General features: G+C 34.5%; 1 protein-coding gene across 2 annotated transcripts in view; it reads right to left on the bottom strand.

The window, feature by feature from the left end:
* The window catches only part of MS3_00001800 (uncharacterized protein), a 48449-nt gene extending 37400 nt beyond the window's left edge, over window positions 1-11049 (bottom strand). Inside the window, exons 1-9 of one of the 2 annotated variants that reach the window (XM_051209297.1) lie at window positions 10769-11049; window positions 8485-8744; window positions 6466-6680; window positions 4536-4623; window positions 3472-3657; window positions 2869-2989; window positions 2439-2593; window positions 1684-1797; window positions 1239-1373 (exon numbers count right to left, since the gene is read on the bottom strand). In XM_051209297.1, coding sequence (XP_051074734.1) covers window positions 1239-1373; window positions 1684-1797; window positions 2439-2593; window positions 2869-2989; window positions 3472-3657; window positions 4536-4623; window positions 6466-6680; window positions 8485-8744; window positions 10769-10988 — 1494 coding nt within the window. In that variant the 5' untranslated portion in view covers window positions 10989-11049. Of the gene's footprint in view, window positions 1-1238; window positions 2594-2868; window positions 2990-3471; window positions 5610-6465; window positions 6681-8484; window positions 8745-10768 lie in introns of those variants that run through there. The other variant, XM_051209293.1, reaches the window with a different exon arrangement.
* Window positions 11050-13494: the final 2445 nt, after the last annotated feature.

Genomic DNA, 13494 nt, shown 5'->3' with positions numbered 1-13494 from the left:
ATACTTTCGCATTATAATGGATTCACACAAAGTGGAAGACTACCGTGTACTATGGTTTGGTTAATTCACATAAGAACTTCGGAGAATTATAATTACGTGTGGGTTTTTTCATAATGCTGAATTAGAAGTCGTTTCGTTCACTTGGTCTAACAAATGTTATGCAATCATTCACTGAAATTTTGTTGTGTAATCTTCTTAAAACATACACAATTCTATTAATTGCAAATATAGGAGAGTGATGAACTTCATGATTTTGAACGTCAAGACGTCACATACATTTTGAGACTCATCAAACATATACACAGTTTTATAGATTACCTATAAGATATGTGTTAAATTTATTATGAATAACAAGTTTTTCAATATCAAAAGTATTAGTTCGAGTCCCAGAACACTTACACAAAATAATTACTGTTCGTCGATAAATGATGTGCTTATTGACGATATTGCAGTTCTCAAAATGTTTAGTCACAGATTCAATTGGTTTATTCGACTAGATGTTTGTGAAACCAGTCTGATATACTCAGATTTATACTACGTTTATTTATCTGAGTGTTGGAAAAAAGCCGTTAATCTATTTGATCAACTATAATCTTGAGAAGTCAGAGGTATGAAAAAAGTTCAATCCAAATTGTTCAAGCAGTAAAGGAGAGTTTTTAATAGTCATTTTTAAGTACAGCGATTACTGAGTATTGCGTGTCCGGTTAGTTGCTGTTACATCCCACAGTTATGATTTAACTATCTGTTACAGTTTGTTTATTGTTTTGTTTAACCACCACATTAAATTCATTTTGTTAGAGAGAGATTAGATGGAAATGGGATTTTCTTAGTGTTGGGATTTTTGGAGATTGTAGTATTTCCACAGTTGAACTTATGAGTCCATCGAAGTTAAACCGCCATTTAAGACCTGTAAGCTCTAGATGGTCGTTTGGTCCCGGTATAGATCTCTTTAGCAGGCATTCCAGGTCTGCAATAGTGGTTCGACCCAGACTGACTCGTGAATTCAACTATGAAAGTCTGATTTGTCACTTCATTCTATTAAAAGTGCTTTTATTAAAGCTGAAATGATGAAAGAGAGATAATTGTACAAGTGCCGTTGTATCAGAAACACCTCAAGTTACTCGTTGACAGAACTATTATTCTTCTGTTTGATATCATTATTGCTTAGACGATCAACTAAATAGTATGACAAATTAAAATACATTTGAGAAAAAATGAACAGTCAATACAGAACTAACCTTACTATAAGTGAATATGTCAAACATGCTTTTGATTTGTGTTGTAGTATTGACTGAATAAATGACTGGTCTTGATTTCATCGACGTATCTCTATTAAGCACACGAATCAATTCGTCCAGTATGAATAGTTCATCCTATTCATCAAAGAATGAAATCAATTTTATTGATAACATTATTATCCACAATATAATCATAAAATGGTCCATATTAAATCAAACATTCGCAATTATTTAATAAAAGGTCTGAAATTATCCTGGTGTTTGTGAATTCTTCAAATGCCATTTGAAAATTTATTAAATTCTCCAGGTTCATTTTAAAAAATCTATCTAAAAATCTCACAACAGCATATACAGGTTATATTAAAAAAATTTCTGAAATGACAAGTGACATGTGCAATAGGAAACAATGGACTAATAATATCCTCAAAGAAAACACTCAACTTACTACTTTCCACTCAGGATGTAGTAACTGTACTCCGATGTATTCGAAAAATGTTGCGAAGCCTTCGTTCAACCACAAGTTATCCCACCATTTCATTGTCACCAAGTTTCCTAACCACTGAAAGAAATGTGTTTAAATTGAAAGCTGATAGACGTAACATGTATGGATTGCTCAATCGGTTTCGATATTTACATGAGGTCATATACTTATTTTGTTAAAAATGATGCTTGTACATCGCAATGAAATCTTAAATTCGGTTCCTGCATCCTAGTTGTAAAGGAATTCCGAATAGTATAGTGAAAATGAGTAACTCATGGAGTTCAACTACAACTAGTGAGAATTGATTACATGAGAGCAGTTATTGTGCTCTATTTTTAATATAACCACATGTAAAGTAGAGAAAGTAGTAGCTCAGCCTGTCAGTAAACCGAATCATGATAATAATGACATATGAGGTGATGAATGAGCATCAGAAATTTAAGAAATCACTTGGATCATTTGAATGATTATTTTACTCAACACGTCTATCGACAATGAACAGGGACTGAATTAGGATAGAAACGTGTATTATTGGAGTCTAACTTAATGAAGTGGGCAAATTGAGTTTATCGAAATGCTCAGATGCCTTGTGCAGCCGAAATTAACAACGAATGAGTTTTTGTCCGTTTTCCAAGTATGTCAGTTTATGATACAAACCATCTGGAAATTAAAGAGATGTAATTTGAAGTAAATGTTTCATTTTTCATTCACGATCATACCTGGTGAGCAAGTTCATGTGAAATAACGAAAGTCACAAGGATTTTGGATGCCGCTGAATAATTTTCTGGGTCCCACAACAATAAGTTTTCTCTATACGTTATCAAACCCCAGTTTTCCATTGCCGTTATTGAAGAGTTAGGAATCGCAATCATATCTGGAAATATGATGGAAAATACGTTCAAAATGTACGCGGTTCTAATGACATATTATCACACTAATGTGCCTAACAAATAAACGGACTAAACATGAACATCCAAATGTATGAATATATTTACACCAGTTAAATATTTGAATAAGTTTATTTACATTCAATTCACTCCAGTTCAAAATATAACTAGTGTCCTTAAAATAACATATGTTTTAGTCGAATGTGTATTTTTTAAATTATTTATATTATTAAACGGAAAAACATTTGTGTGAAATACCTACCCATTTTAGGAAGTGAATAAGGGATGCCAAAATAGTCTTCAAAGTATCCCAATAGTTTTATGCCAATATCAAGTGCATATTCAGCTGATCGAATTTTATCCGGTCTTGCCCAAACAGTGAACTAAATGAAAGAATTATTTTATCCAGAAATGGATCAGTCTTATGAAAAAATTAAATGAACTTCAAATCATTATTGCTATATTTGATAGAATAGACTGTATTCAATGTCACGAGTGATTGAACCACTTTGATTTGATTGAAACACAGAGAACTCAGCATTGTTAAAACAATGGCTTGTACCATCAAACAATACTTGTGCTTTTGAATACATATATGGAACCTCTAGGCATTTTGTTTGAGATTCTATTATCACTGTGGGGTTGTAAATGTAATCACACAATTTTGAAACACCGAGGGACTGCTACTGCTTCACAGTGAATGCTAGTATGTATTTAACGTGGATCTATGTATATCCCGAACCGTCTCGGATGATCGGTTGTATGCAATCTCATGATGGTTCTTCCTGGATATACATGATTTCGATACATTACAAAAGTGTTGCATGGAGAATTGCAAAACATCTGTTTAATTGATAACACTCACGTTTCGTCCTCTATTGTCTGTCCTCTGAATATTCGAAAACTGTGAAACTACAAATGCCAACAGATATGTGGACATTTTCACACTGGTGTTATATCTGTCGACACGCCAATCATCGTACAAAACTTCCGTACTTTCCAAATTCATGTTTGAAAGCGAATGGAAATTTTTGTGGCGTACAATATTGACCTGAAAGACATAAATGTGAGAAATCTGTTTTCGAATAATAAGTGGCATGTTTAACCAATTAAAACAGTTCAAGATTCTTATCGCGCTTATCCAGCAATATATCAGATATCCACCTGAATTGATGGATTACTCATTAGCCAATCGTGGACTTGTTGTCTGACTGAAACATGTTGCTTGCAGAATAGGCTATATCTTCACACGCACTTGGATACTTGTTTAGGAAACATGGTGTCGTGTCTCATTGCGTACGATCTGCAAGCACTTGATATTCATCAGCAGTTTTCGTCGTGCATAAGTGATGAAACAAATATAAATATGTTTCCATTTAGGACTCATCAACACTGGGTACATAATCATCGTCTATGAAATGTTCGGGGTATGATATATTTGTTGTAAGTTCAATCTGTACATCAATTTATTGGAAAAAGGTTATGGTTGTTATTACATACGCTAACTTTCTGGAAGAAAATACGTCATTTTAGATTGTCACTATTTGTACGTTGACTAGGATTATTTCAGTAGCTTCACATACCAAGCTTGTACATGAGTTTTAGAACATGAGCCTTTTTACCAGATAACCATTTGCATCCAAAAATATGTGATGCACATTAAGAAATATTGAAGCGTGTGGATAAAACGAAGTCATGAACTCATTTTTTCAATCTAACTAATAGTGTGTTTCATAACATGACTGAAGTAGGCTAAGCTCACTATAATCGTCAAATAGAATTTCGATTATCACACACACTACTTTAAACCACAAAGTATCACTTGATTCAATGTTTTTGCATTTTGACAAACTGGCCCGGATTCGCAGCAGGCCACAAATAATGCAGGAAAAAACAAAAATGAAAACATTTTAAGTAAAAGTCAAATACCTTAAATTTTGCCTTAAATTCGGGCTCATCCCAACATGGTAATATACTCCTTGCATCACTTGGTTCTAAATCAGTGCTTGCCAAATATCTGAAATATATATAACGACGAACATATGTATACAGGTACTTATCTCATTTCCGAAAGGTGGAGATTTATAAGGTGCTTTTGAAGAAAGAGAACTGTCTCGAAAGGAATACCATGCCCAACATGCCACCTGGGATTCATTCAAATGTTTCGGTTATTGTTGTGTCATTCACAGTGTTGATAACTAAATCTACACAGTTATATTTTCCCTGACGTGAAAAGTTTTGATTCATATTTTTTGATGACTTATGAGTTTGTTATCATTACGTTTATACTGTTTCAGAATTCTAGAGTTTGGCAGTAAGCAATGCTCAAGCATACATGTTCATTCATTTGCAACAATAATAAAGGTAGAATGATATAAATAATTCGTTATTGTACGAATAACTTTGTCCGATAATAAGTTAACAAAAGAGCTTAACCAAATTAAATGTGGACAAACTCAGTTGCACGTGATTTGCTATACAAGAATGCTGATCATAATAACGATATGTTGACCACCGGACATGTCGCACTTCGATATACATACATTCTGTTCTCAGAGAATTTTCATTGTCGAGTTAGCATTGAATAAAAACATTTCTTGACAAAAACACATTTATCAGAAGGGGTTTGTGGAGATTTTTAGAAATTTTCACGGATTGAAATCGTGAGTCAGTTGAAGCTAGACCACCATTGAAAACCTGGAAGCACTGGACGGCCGTTTCGTCCCAGTATGGGACGCCTCAGCAGTGCGCATCCACGATCCCGCATCAAGCGGGGCTCGAACCCAGGACCTACTGGCTTCGCGCGCGAGCACTTAACTATTAGACCCCTTCTGATAATAATCATCTGCTCACTAGTGACTGACTTCAAGAGATACTCCTGGAGTTCTAGTGGGAAGCCGTTACCAGTGGAGTTCAACCAGGTCTGTTGTGAGATATCAGCTCACTGAAGACATTGATGTTCGATGGCGCAACTTCGTGGATTGGTTGAAGTTAAACATTAACACCGTTGGATGCCGGCTCAGTGGTCTAATGGTTAAGTGCTGGCGCGCGAAGCCAGTAGGTCCTGTGTTCGAGCCCCGCTTGGTGCGGGATCGTGGATGCGCACTGCTGAGGAGTCCCATACTAAGACGAAACGGCCGTTCAGCGCTTCCAGGTTTTCAATGGTGGTCTAGCTTCAACTGACTCACGATTTCAATCTGTGAAAAACACATTTAGTCAGATGACAAACTTCACTAATGACTAATTAGTCTGTAAAATGTCCTCTCTTTGAGTTTTGGAAGGTCACTGGAGATCTGGGTAACATATTTATGTTCAGTCAGCGACAACCGATTTGTAATGCATAAAGGTTTACATTTACTGTACACTTAGCCATTATCGTGATTTTTATTGACAAGTAAACAGTGTTTCTGAGAGAGAGAATCTTAATGACAAGCGTTTTTGGACACTGGTTCATAACGAGTCACATATATACTAAGAATTGAAACAGTTAGAAAGACATTGCACCAAGCATCTGTGATTTATTTCGTTAACAGTCGTTAATCGTCACATTTTGTCTTGAAGAAATGATTAAGTGTGCCCATTGACTAACAGAAGAATGTGGTAGATATGGCAGATAATGTCAGTGACATATAGATTAACGACGTGGAGTAGTAGTAGGATTTTCAAGTCACTACAAATTGGATACAAGTTTTGATGTAACAAGCTTACATTGGGCACTAGAGAGACTCAATAAATATAAGTTCTATCTCATTGTGTTCAGCATTGTGATATTAGCCAGTAGACATCACTCTTCCTCATGTAACGCTCGTCAACCGCTACCAAATAAACCTGCACACGTATACCTTAAATCGAGACTCACTTGTAAATCCCATTTTCCAAATATCTGCTAATATACAGTCCATCAGAATCATAGTCCATATCAGAACGAAACTGTCCAAATGTCAGGTTGTAATAAGTATATGGTTGCAAAGGCGTTTTGAGTTTAATTCGATAACACTCAGCACCTTTAAAGTAACTAACGTCTTCTATTTCAATGATAGAACTTGTTTGATTTTGTTCATGAAGAAGAGACATCTGTTTTTAAAAAAACAGAGACGAGAATTATTGTAAAGTGACAATATTTATATTTGATCAGAAAGAACATTTACATTTTGAAGAGATAGTACTTAATTTCCGTTTATTTGGAATGAAAATTATCGTTCTTTTTTTTAAAAAATGTAATGCAAATACAAAACTACGATGTTCGGCAATAAATATCTCCAACTGTAGCCCTTCTAGTCTTAATGCCGTTCGTAACCTCGGATAAATGAGGAGTGTTAAGCATAGGGTTAACCACCACCGCAGAAAACAACCTCGTTGAAACATGAATATCCAGAAAATGGTCATTACAAACATTCAAACTCTGGTCTTCTATTTAAGGAGTCTTTATCTAGAACAGCTATGACGCCTCATAGTGAATACCAAGATTCCTCGGATGTCACGAGGACAATTAGTATAGGTACATAGGATGTACGAACAATGTGGGACACCAGGAGGAATGGTCAGATAGCTACGAAAATGAGGAGATACTTCATTATGTTCCTCGAAATCGATTATACATACTGGACTCAATGTGCATAGGAATTTAAAAGTTTTATCCTTCTGAGCTAAAAATTGGCGATCTGCTACAACCAACATCAAATGAGTACACGTATCTGTGAACAATCGTCTGCACAATATTACGAATATCTGTTGACTGGGTAACATCAGTAACAGCTTACTGTAAGAGACAAGAAGGCTAGAACATTTATGTTAATTAAACTGTTGAAAATGCAGTAATGATGATATTTTCAAGTGATCCGTTTTGAACCATAACTGTAGAATCTTACCCCATTTGATAGAATCACTTGGTGGATTGCTAAATAAATTATAAATTTTTCATTCTGGCAGAATGTAAATTGTTCATAAATGAAAGAGTATTTTCTTGTTTTTGATACTGGTTGTTTTAATAAAATAACCTGTTATGTCCCGACAAGAATGATGAATGGTAATTTTGGGATCCGTTTGTGAACCAATACTACACGTATATTTTCATCGTATAATTGTTAATTAATCAAACCATTCATATTCATGTCTCTCTTATCATAAGCTTCATTTTACCGTGTAAACTGTTATTATACAATTTTTCATTTATGAATTATTCCCTGTCTATTATTCACTGCCTCCATCAGTCACGCACACATCTGGCTAATTCTTGTACAAATATTGTCTCATATTTGATTGTTACATTTTGGTCTGTTGGATTAGTATATAAACTCAGTATGTTTGAAATATAATGATTCATATCGCAGAGACTCGGATTAGTTCTCTGGGCTGAGTCGGCTGGGCTAGGCAGGAAGCAGGGCCAATAAAAAATCTAGACTGCTAATACGGGTTTATGTGTCATTAGTCCGATCGATAAGTCACTTCTCCCTAATTGACGGTCACAAGATATAACAACTTTTAGTTAAAACTCTATGATTAAGTAATTGTCACGTTTATTTCCTTTCGTATAATTCTACTTACAAGTCGTACAAGTTGTTTTAAATGATTTAGGAAGTGAAATGATGTGATCGAGTCCTGACGAGGACAATAATATTGAAAATTAATTAAGAGTGAGTTTTTACTTAAACTTTAGCTAAAATTCTGTTTGAATCACTGTCATATAAACCATTATAAATAATGATATTGCATCGCATTTTGCTCAAAAAACTTTTCAACAAACGATAACATAAATGTAGGTGAATGTTTCGTTTTTATTGTAGATTCTTGCATTATATGGGTTTGCCATTTGATTTTATCCTTATTTCAAAAAACGGATTATTTTCCAATAAACGTCAGTTTGAAAACTATAGCTTACATGGATTTGATCCAAGCTCACATTCAGATTATCGGATGCATGTACGAAGAACTCGGTTGTCGACACATTACAGAAAACTTTTATTGTCACAGATCCATTGAAGAAAAATGCTTGTGACTTGTTATCATGCAAATGGACTTGAATTGATAAATCGTAGAGATGTGGAAACAATGTACGTGGTAATCTAAAATCCTCTGATGAATGAATCGACACATTATTGTCATCGCCGATATTTTCAGTTGCACTAGTAGTTAACATATCTAAAACAAACGTTTGAAGTAGAATAAGATTAGTACATCATTCGGTATCAATTAATGGGTGAACACTGTTCAAGCTGGGTTGAGAGAAAAATGAACGTTTGAAGTTTTTGTAATGAGCCGGTTTGTGGACCTGAGATATGGATTTAACCGCATCAAGGGGCTTGTACACTAAATTCACTGTTATGTTGTACTATATTCCGGAAGAAAATCAAACGTCTTCCTCTATCATATATACTTTCAATAAAACCAGCCATTTAACCTTTTTAAAATTTATATTGATGTATTTTGGACCAACGAGAAACTGAAAGCAATATATGATTGATGTATTTATGGTTCATACTCTTGTTAGTCCCTCACGAGTTATGTGTGATTGTAAAAAGTAATGTGCATGACATAATTATCATTTCGTGTCTTTGGAATATTTATCACAATGATGAACATTGAATCAATATTGTACATTTAGTACGATAATAAATCAATAAAATCCTTTAGATTACAGTACGAAAATTTTAATTTGAAACCACACATTTTCTCAATCAACAACTGGCTTTAATTGGTTACAATCATCAGTAATAATGAGATTTGTTTTAAGGATTATTCGGGTGAAATGCATTCAGTGAGAGTGGTATTTATATGTGAAAACTTGTCAAGCTGTAGAGTGATACCTGGAATCCTGATTTCTGAAGACAAGTTTACCTTCCAGAAATCTCTACAGTATGAGAACACACAATTAATCCGCAATTCTTAAAACTACGTATAACATCATTTTATTGCATTTTAACAGTATATACATGGGAAAACTGGAGTGATTCAGAGTAACTTAAAGAGAAATAATTACCATGAACTTTCTGAGATACAAATCTGAAGAATATACATCTATATGAATATTTGCGAATCAACTATACTAATAATGTCATCAGATTTCAGCAACATTTCGATGTCCATTCTTGAGGATATCACATAGAAAAGAATAATATTTCTAACTAAGCGTTGCAATGATTGTTAAATTTTATTGAAGCAATAAACAGATCAGTGTTAGACCACTACTGAAAACATAAAGTCAGTGGACGGTGTAAGATCCAACCTACGGTTTGGATAGATGAATAGCCTTGCAGGTACGTTAGACACACACCCTTTACCGTCGAAATCAAAACAAGTAATCGGGTAAATAGCACGTGTCTAACGTACCTGGAAGGCTATTCATCTATCCAAACCGTAGTTTAGATCTTACAGTTCTAAACAAATATTACCATCCGGCTATTCAACCAATAATTGTTCAATCAATAAAATCAGTCACAACAAATGAACGTTATCCTATCCTGACCGGATAGAACACGAAAAAGGAGGAGCAAATCAATATGGCTAACGCCAAGAACAAGTGTCAAGTAAAACAACACAGATGCAGTTCGGGAAGAAACACAAACTTAGTGAATGCGTAAGAAAAACAAAAACTATAATAAAAAATACAGGTATTAACAATTCAAATGTAATCAAAAGACAATAATGTACAACTAAGGGGATCAATAGGAACAAAGTGCAAGTATATACAGGGAGGGATTTTCACAAACACACAAAACATTCAAAATGGATCTTACAGACGGTTGTTTCTCTGTAAAATGGGATATTTCAGGATTTTACATGGACAACCCTATCTAAGAGAATCGAACTGGAAGAATTCAGTCTTGCGCGCTATCGCATAACCTATAGACCACTCAACCTGAATCTAACGATGTTTTAAGCTCATCAAAATCGATCCACGGTATTAGAAAACTGGCTTTCATTATCTTTCGCGTGAACCTGACTAAACAGAAAAATCGGTAAATTTTTGAATCATATGGATAAGGGATTCGATTGCCGATCTGAGGTCAACGATACTGTGACGGATTAAAGAGCACTATATATATCATAATAGATGTCACACGATGATATATTTATGCAACACTAATCGTTGAGCTATTATAAAAAACAAACAAATTGATAGTAGATTTTGCTATAACACAGGTAAAAAATTTGAATAAACGTACGTCTGTAAAATGGAACATTAAAAACACTCTTTGAACATGTCAATCCTGAAGCATAATCAGCAAGTATAAATACGAGTATCAACACAATCAAAATGATAAATGTTTTCTTTGTCTGTATTAAAGTTGTGTTTGTTAACGTTTTTGCATACATTGAATGGATACATTGACAGTGATGTGTGGAATGAAATTGTCTTCCATCATCATTGTCCATAACCAACATGTCCACAGAGGTCTTTTGTTTAGATAAATTTTAATCAACGACAATACTATCCATGCGTTCCATACAGTGGTTGGCACAGTTTTCTTTTATAGATATCTTGCTAACAAAGGACAAATGTGATCACAAACAAAACGTGACTGGTTGACAACGTTTGCAATTATAAACAATGTCACGCTTACAGATCGTGATCTAAAGTTTAAGAATCACATCAACAAAATGAGACTTGTCTAGTGAACTGTTGACCTTTAAACGGTGTTAAATTACGTGACATTGGTCATATGCAATTTTGAATTGATTGCTGGACTTTTATTATTTCTTTCCAAAGCATTTGTGAATACTGGTCATTGTTATCTTAAACACCCCACATTTCTCCTTTCGGTTTATGACTGTTTTATAGCACGAGGACTATGTAGCTGACTTCTTGTTTATTCATCTTTTTCTTCGAGTTTCCATCAAGTTTCGTTACTGTGGAAATGTCAATATCAACACATATTGTAAATATTTTCGTGTGTCCAAACTGAATAAATGTGAATGTTCAATTTGATAAATAAGTTGCATCGAACTTCCAAATCACTTTGACAAGAAACACTTGTTCTGTGTTTACGCTGATATAAATGTGGGATGATTAGTGTTTGCTGTTTTCGTTTGCTCCATAGAATAGCACTGTAAGTTTTCGACATTGGATGCTTGCCACATTAGTTTTAATGGACTCACCTAGCTGAAGGCTCTCGGTCATGCATCGTCACCAGATCACGAGTGGGAACGCTGTGCTCAACAACCCCTGCAAGCGCTAACCAGATTAGATCAGACATTCCTCGATACATTGATAGGTTATCAAACATATCTTTGAACCGTCTCGCTTCTATCTCTTGATTTCACTATGTGGCAAGCATCCAATGTCGAAAACTTACAGTGCTATTTATTTTGGGGATTTATTTACCGCTACAACACTCTCATAATGTTACTCTGAACAACTCTATGGAGCAAACGAAAACAGCAAACACTAATCATCCCACATTTATATCAGCGTAAACACAGAACAAGTGTTTCTTGTCAAAGTGATTTGGAAGTTCGATGCAACTTATTTATCAAATTGAACATTCACATTTATTCAGTTTGGACACACGAAAATATTTACAATATGTGTTGATATTGACATTTCCACAGTAACGAAACTTGATGGAAACTCGAAGAAAAAGATGAATAAACAAGAAGTCAGCTACATAGTCCTCGTGCTATAAAACAGTCATAAACCGAAAGGAGAAATGTGGGGTGTTTAAGATAACAATGACCAGTATTCACAAATGCTTTGGAAAGAAATAATAAAAGTCCAGCAATCAATTCAAAATTGCATATGACCAATGTCACGTAATTTAACACCGTTTAAAGGTCAACAGTTCACTAGACAAGTCTCATTTTGTTGATGTGATTCTTAAACTTTAGATCACGATCTGTAAGCGTGACATTGTTTATAATTGCAAACGTTGTCAACCAGTCACGTTTTGTTTGTGATCACATTTGTCCTTTGTTAGCAAGATATCTATAAAAGAAAACTGTGCCAACCACTGTATGGAACGCATGGATAGTATTGTCGTTGATTAAAATTTATCTAAACAAAAGACCTCTGTGGACATGTTGGTTATGGACAATGATGATGGAAGACAATTTCATTCCACACATCACTGTCAATGTATCCATTCAATGTATGCAAAAACGTTAACAAACACAACTTTAATACAGACAAAGAAAACATTTATCATTTTGATTGTGTTGATACTCGCATTTATATTTGCTTATTATTTCTTAGCTTTTATTTATTGGTATTTATACAAATTCAGTCTTTTATTTATAAATGAATAACCTAGTTTACTATCCGAATGAAATATTGCATCAACGAACTCGGAACGGCTGATACAGTTTATTAAGGTTTTATTGAACAATATAGACTGAAACAAAGAAACAAAACATTCGTTGTCGCACAATATTCCTGCACAATGCCACATAAATAGCTACATGGATCTCTCAAGATAAAACCATGGACAACCAGATCACTGATCAAGTGATCACTGAATGACGTGATAACCAGGAGATGAACCTATGTATCTTCAGAATAATACCTGGTGTTGGCTAAAAGATGAAACTGAAGGGAACAAAGAACTGATCAACTAAGAAAAAAACATTGCAAAGTATAAATACGGCCTTCCTTCTACAGTAACTTCAATGTATCAGGTATTCTGAGTGGCAAGATTCACAAATTCATTAAATGAAATCAACTGGACATGAATTAACGTAAGCTGGACAAAAACAGAGAAGGATAAGGCACAAGCTGAAAACATACAATCAGACAAGCTAGTGAATAAAAGCAGAAATATGTGGAAGAGAGAGAGAGGAACTACAGAATACAGTGAACAGCTTGTAATCACTTGTAATATTTGGACCTCACTGATGACCTGACCCTTCTATCACATACACATCAATAAATTTAGATAAAAAAAACCCAGTGAAG

The sequence above is a fragment of the Schistosoma haematobium genome, chromosome 1 (genome assembly GCF_000699445.3).
Source record: "Schistosoma haematobium chromosome 1, whole genome shotgun sequence".
Classification (NCBI taxonomy): Eukaryota; Metazoa; Platyhelminthes; class Trematoda; order Strigeidida; family Schistosomatidae; genus Schistosoma; species Schistosoma haematobium.
The sequence above is the reverse complement of the archived record's forward strand: the minus strand, read 5'-3'. Positions and strand labels throughout refer to the sequence as shown.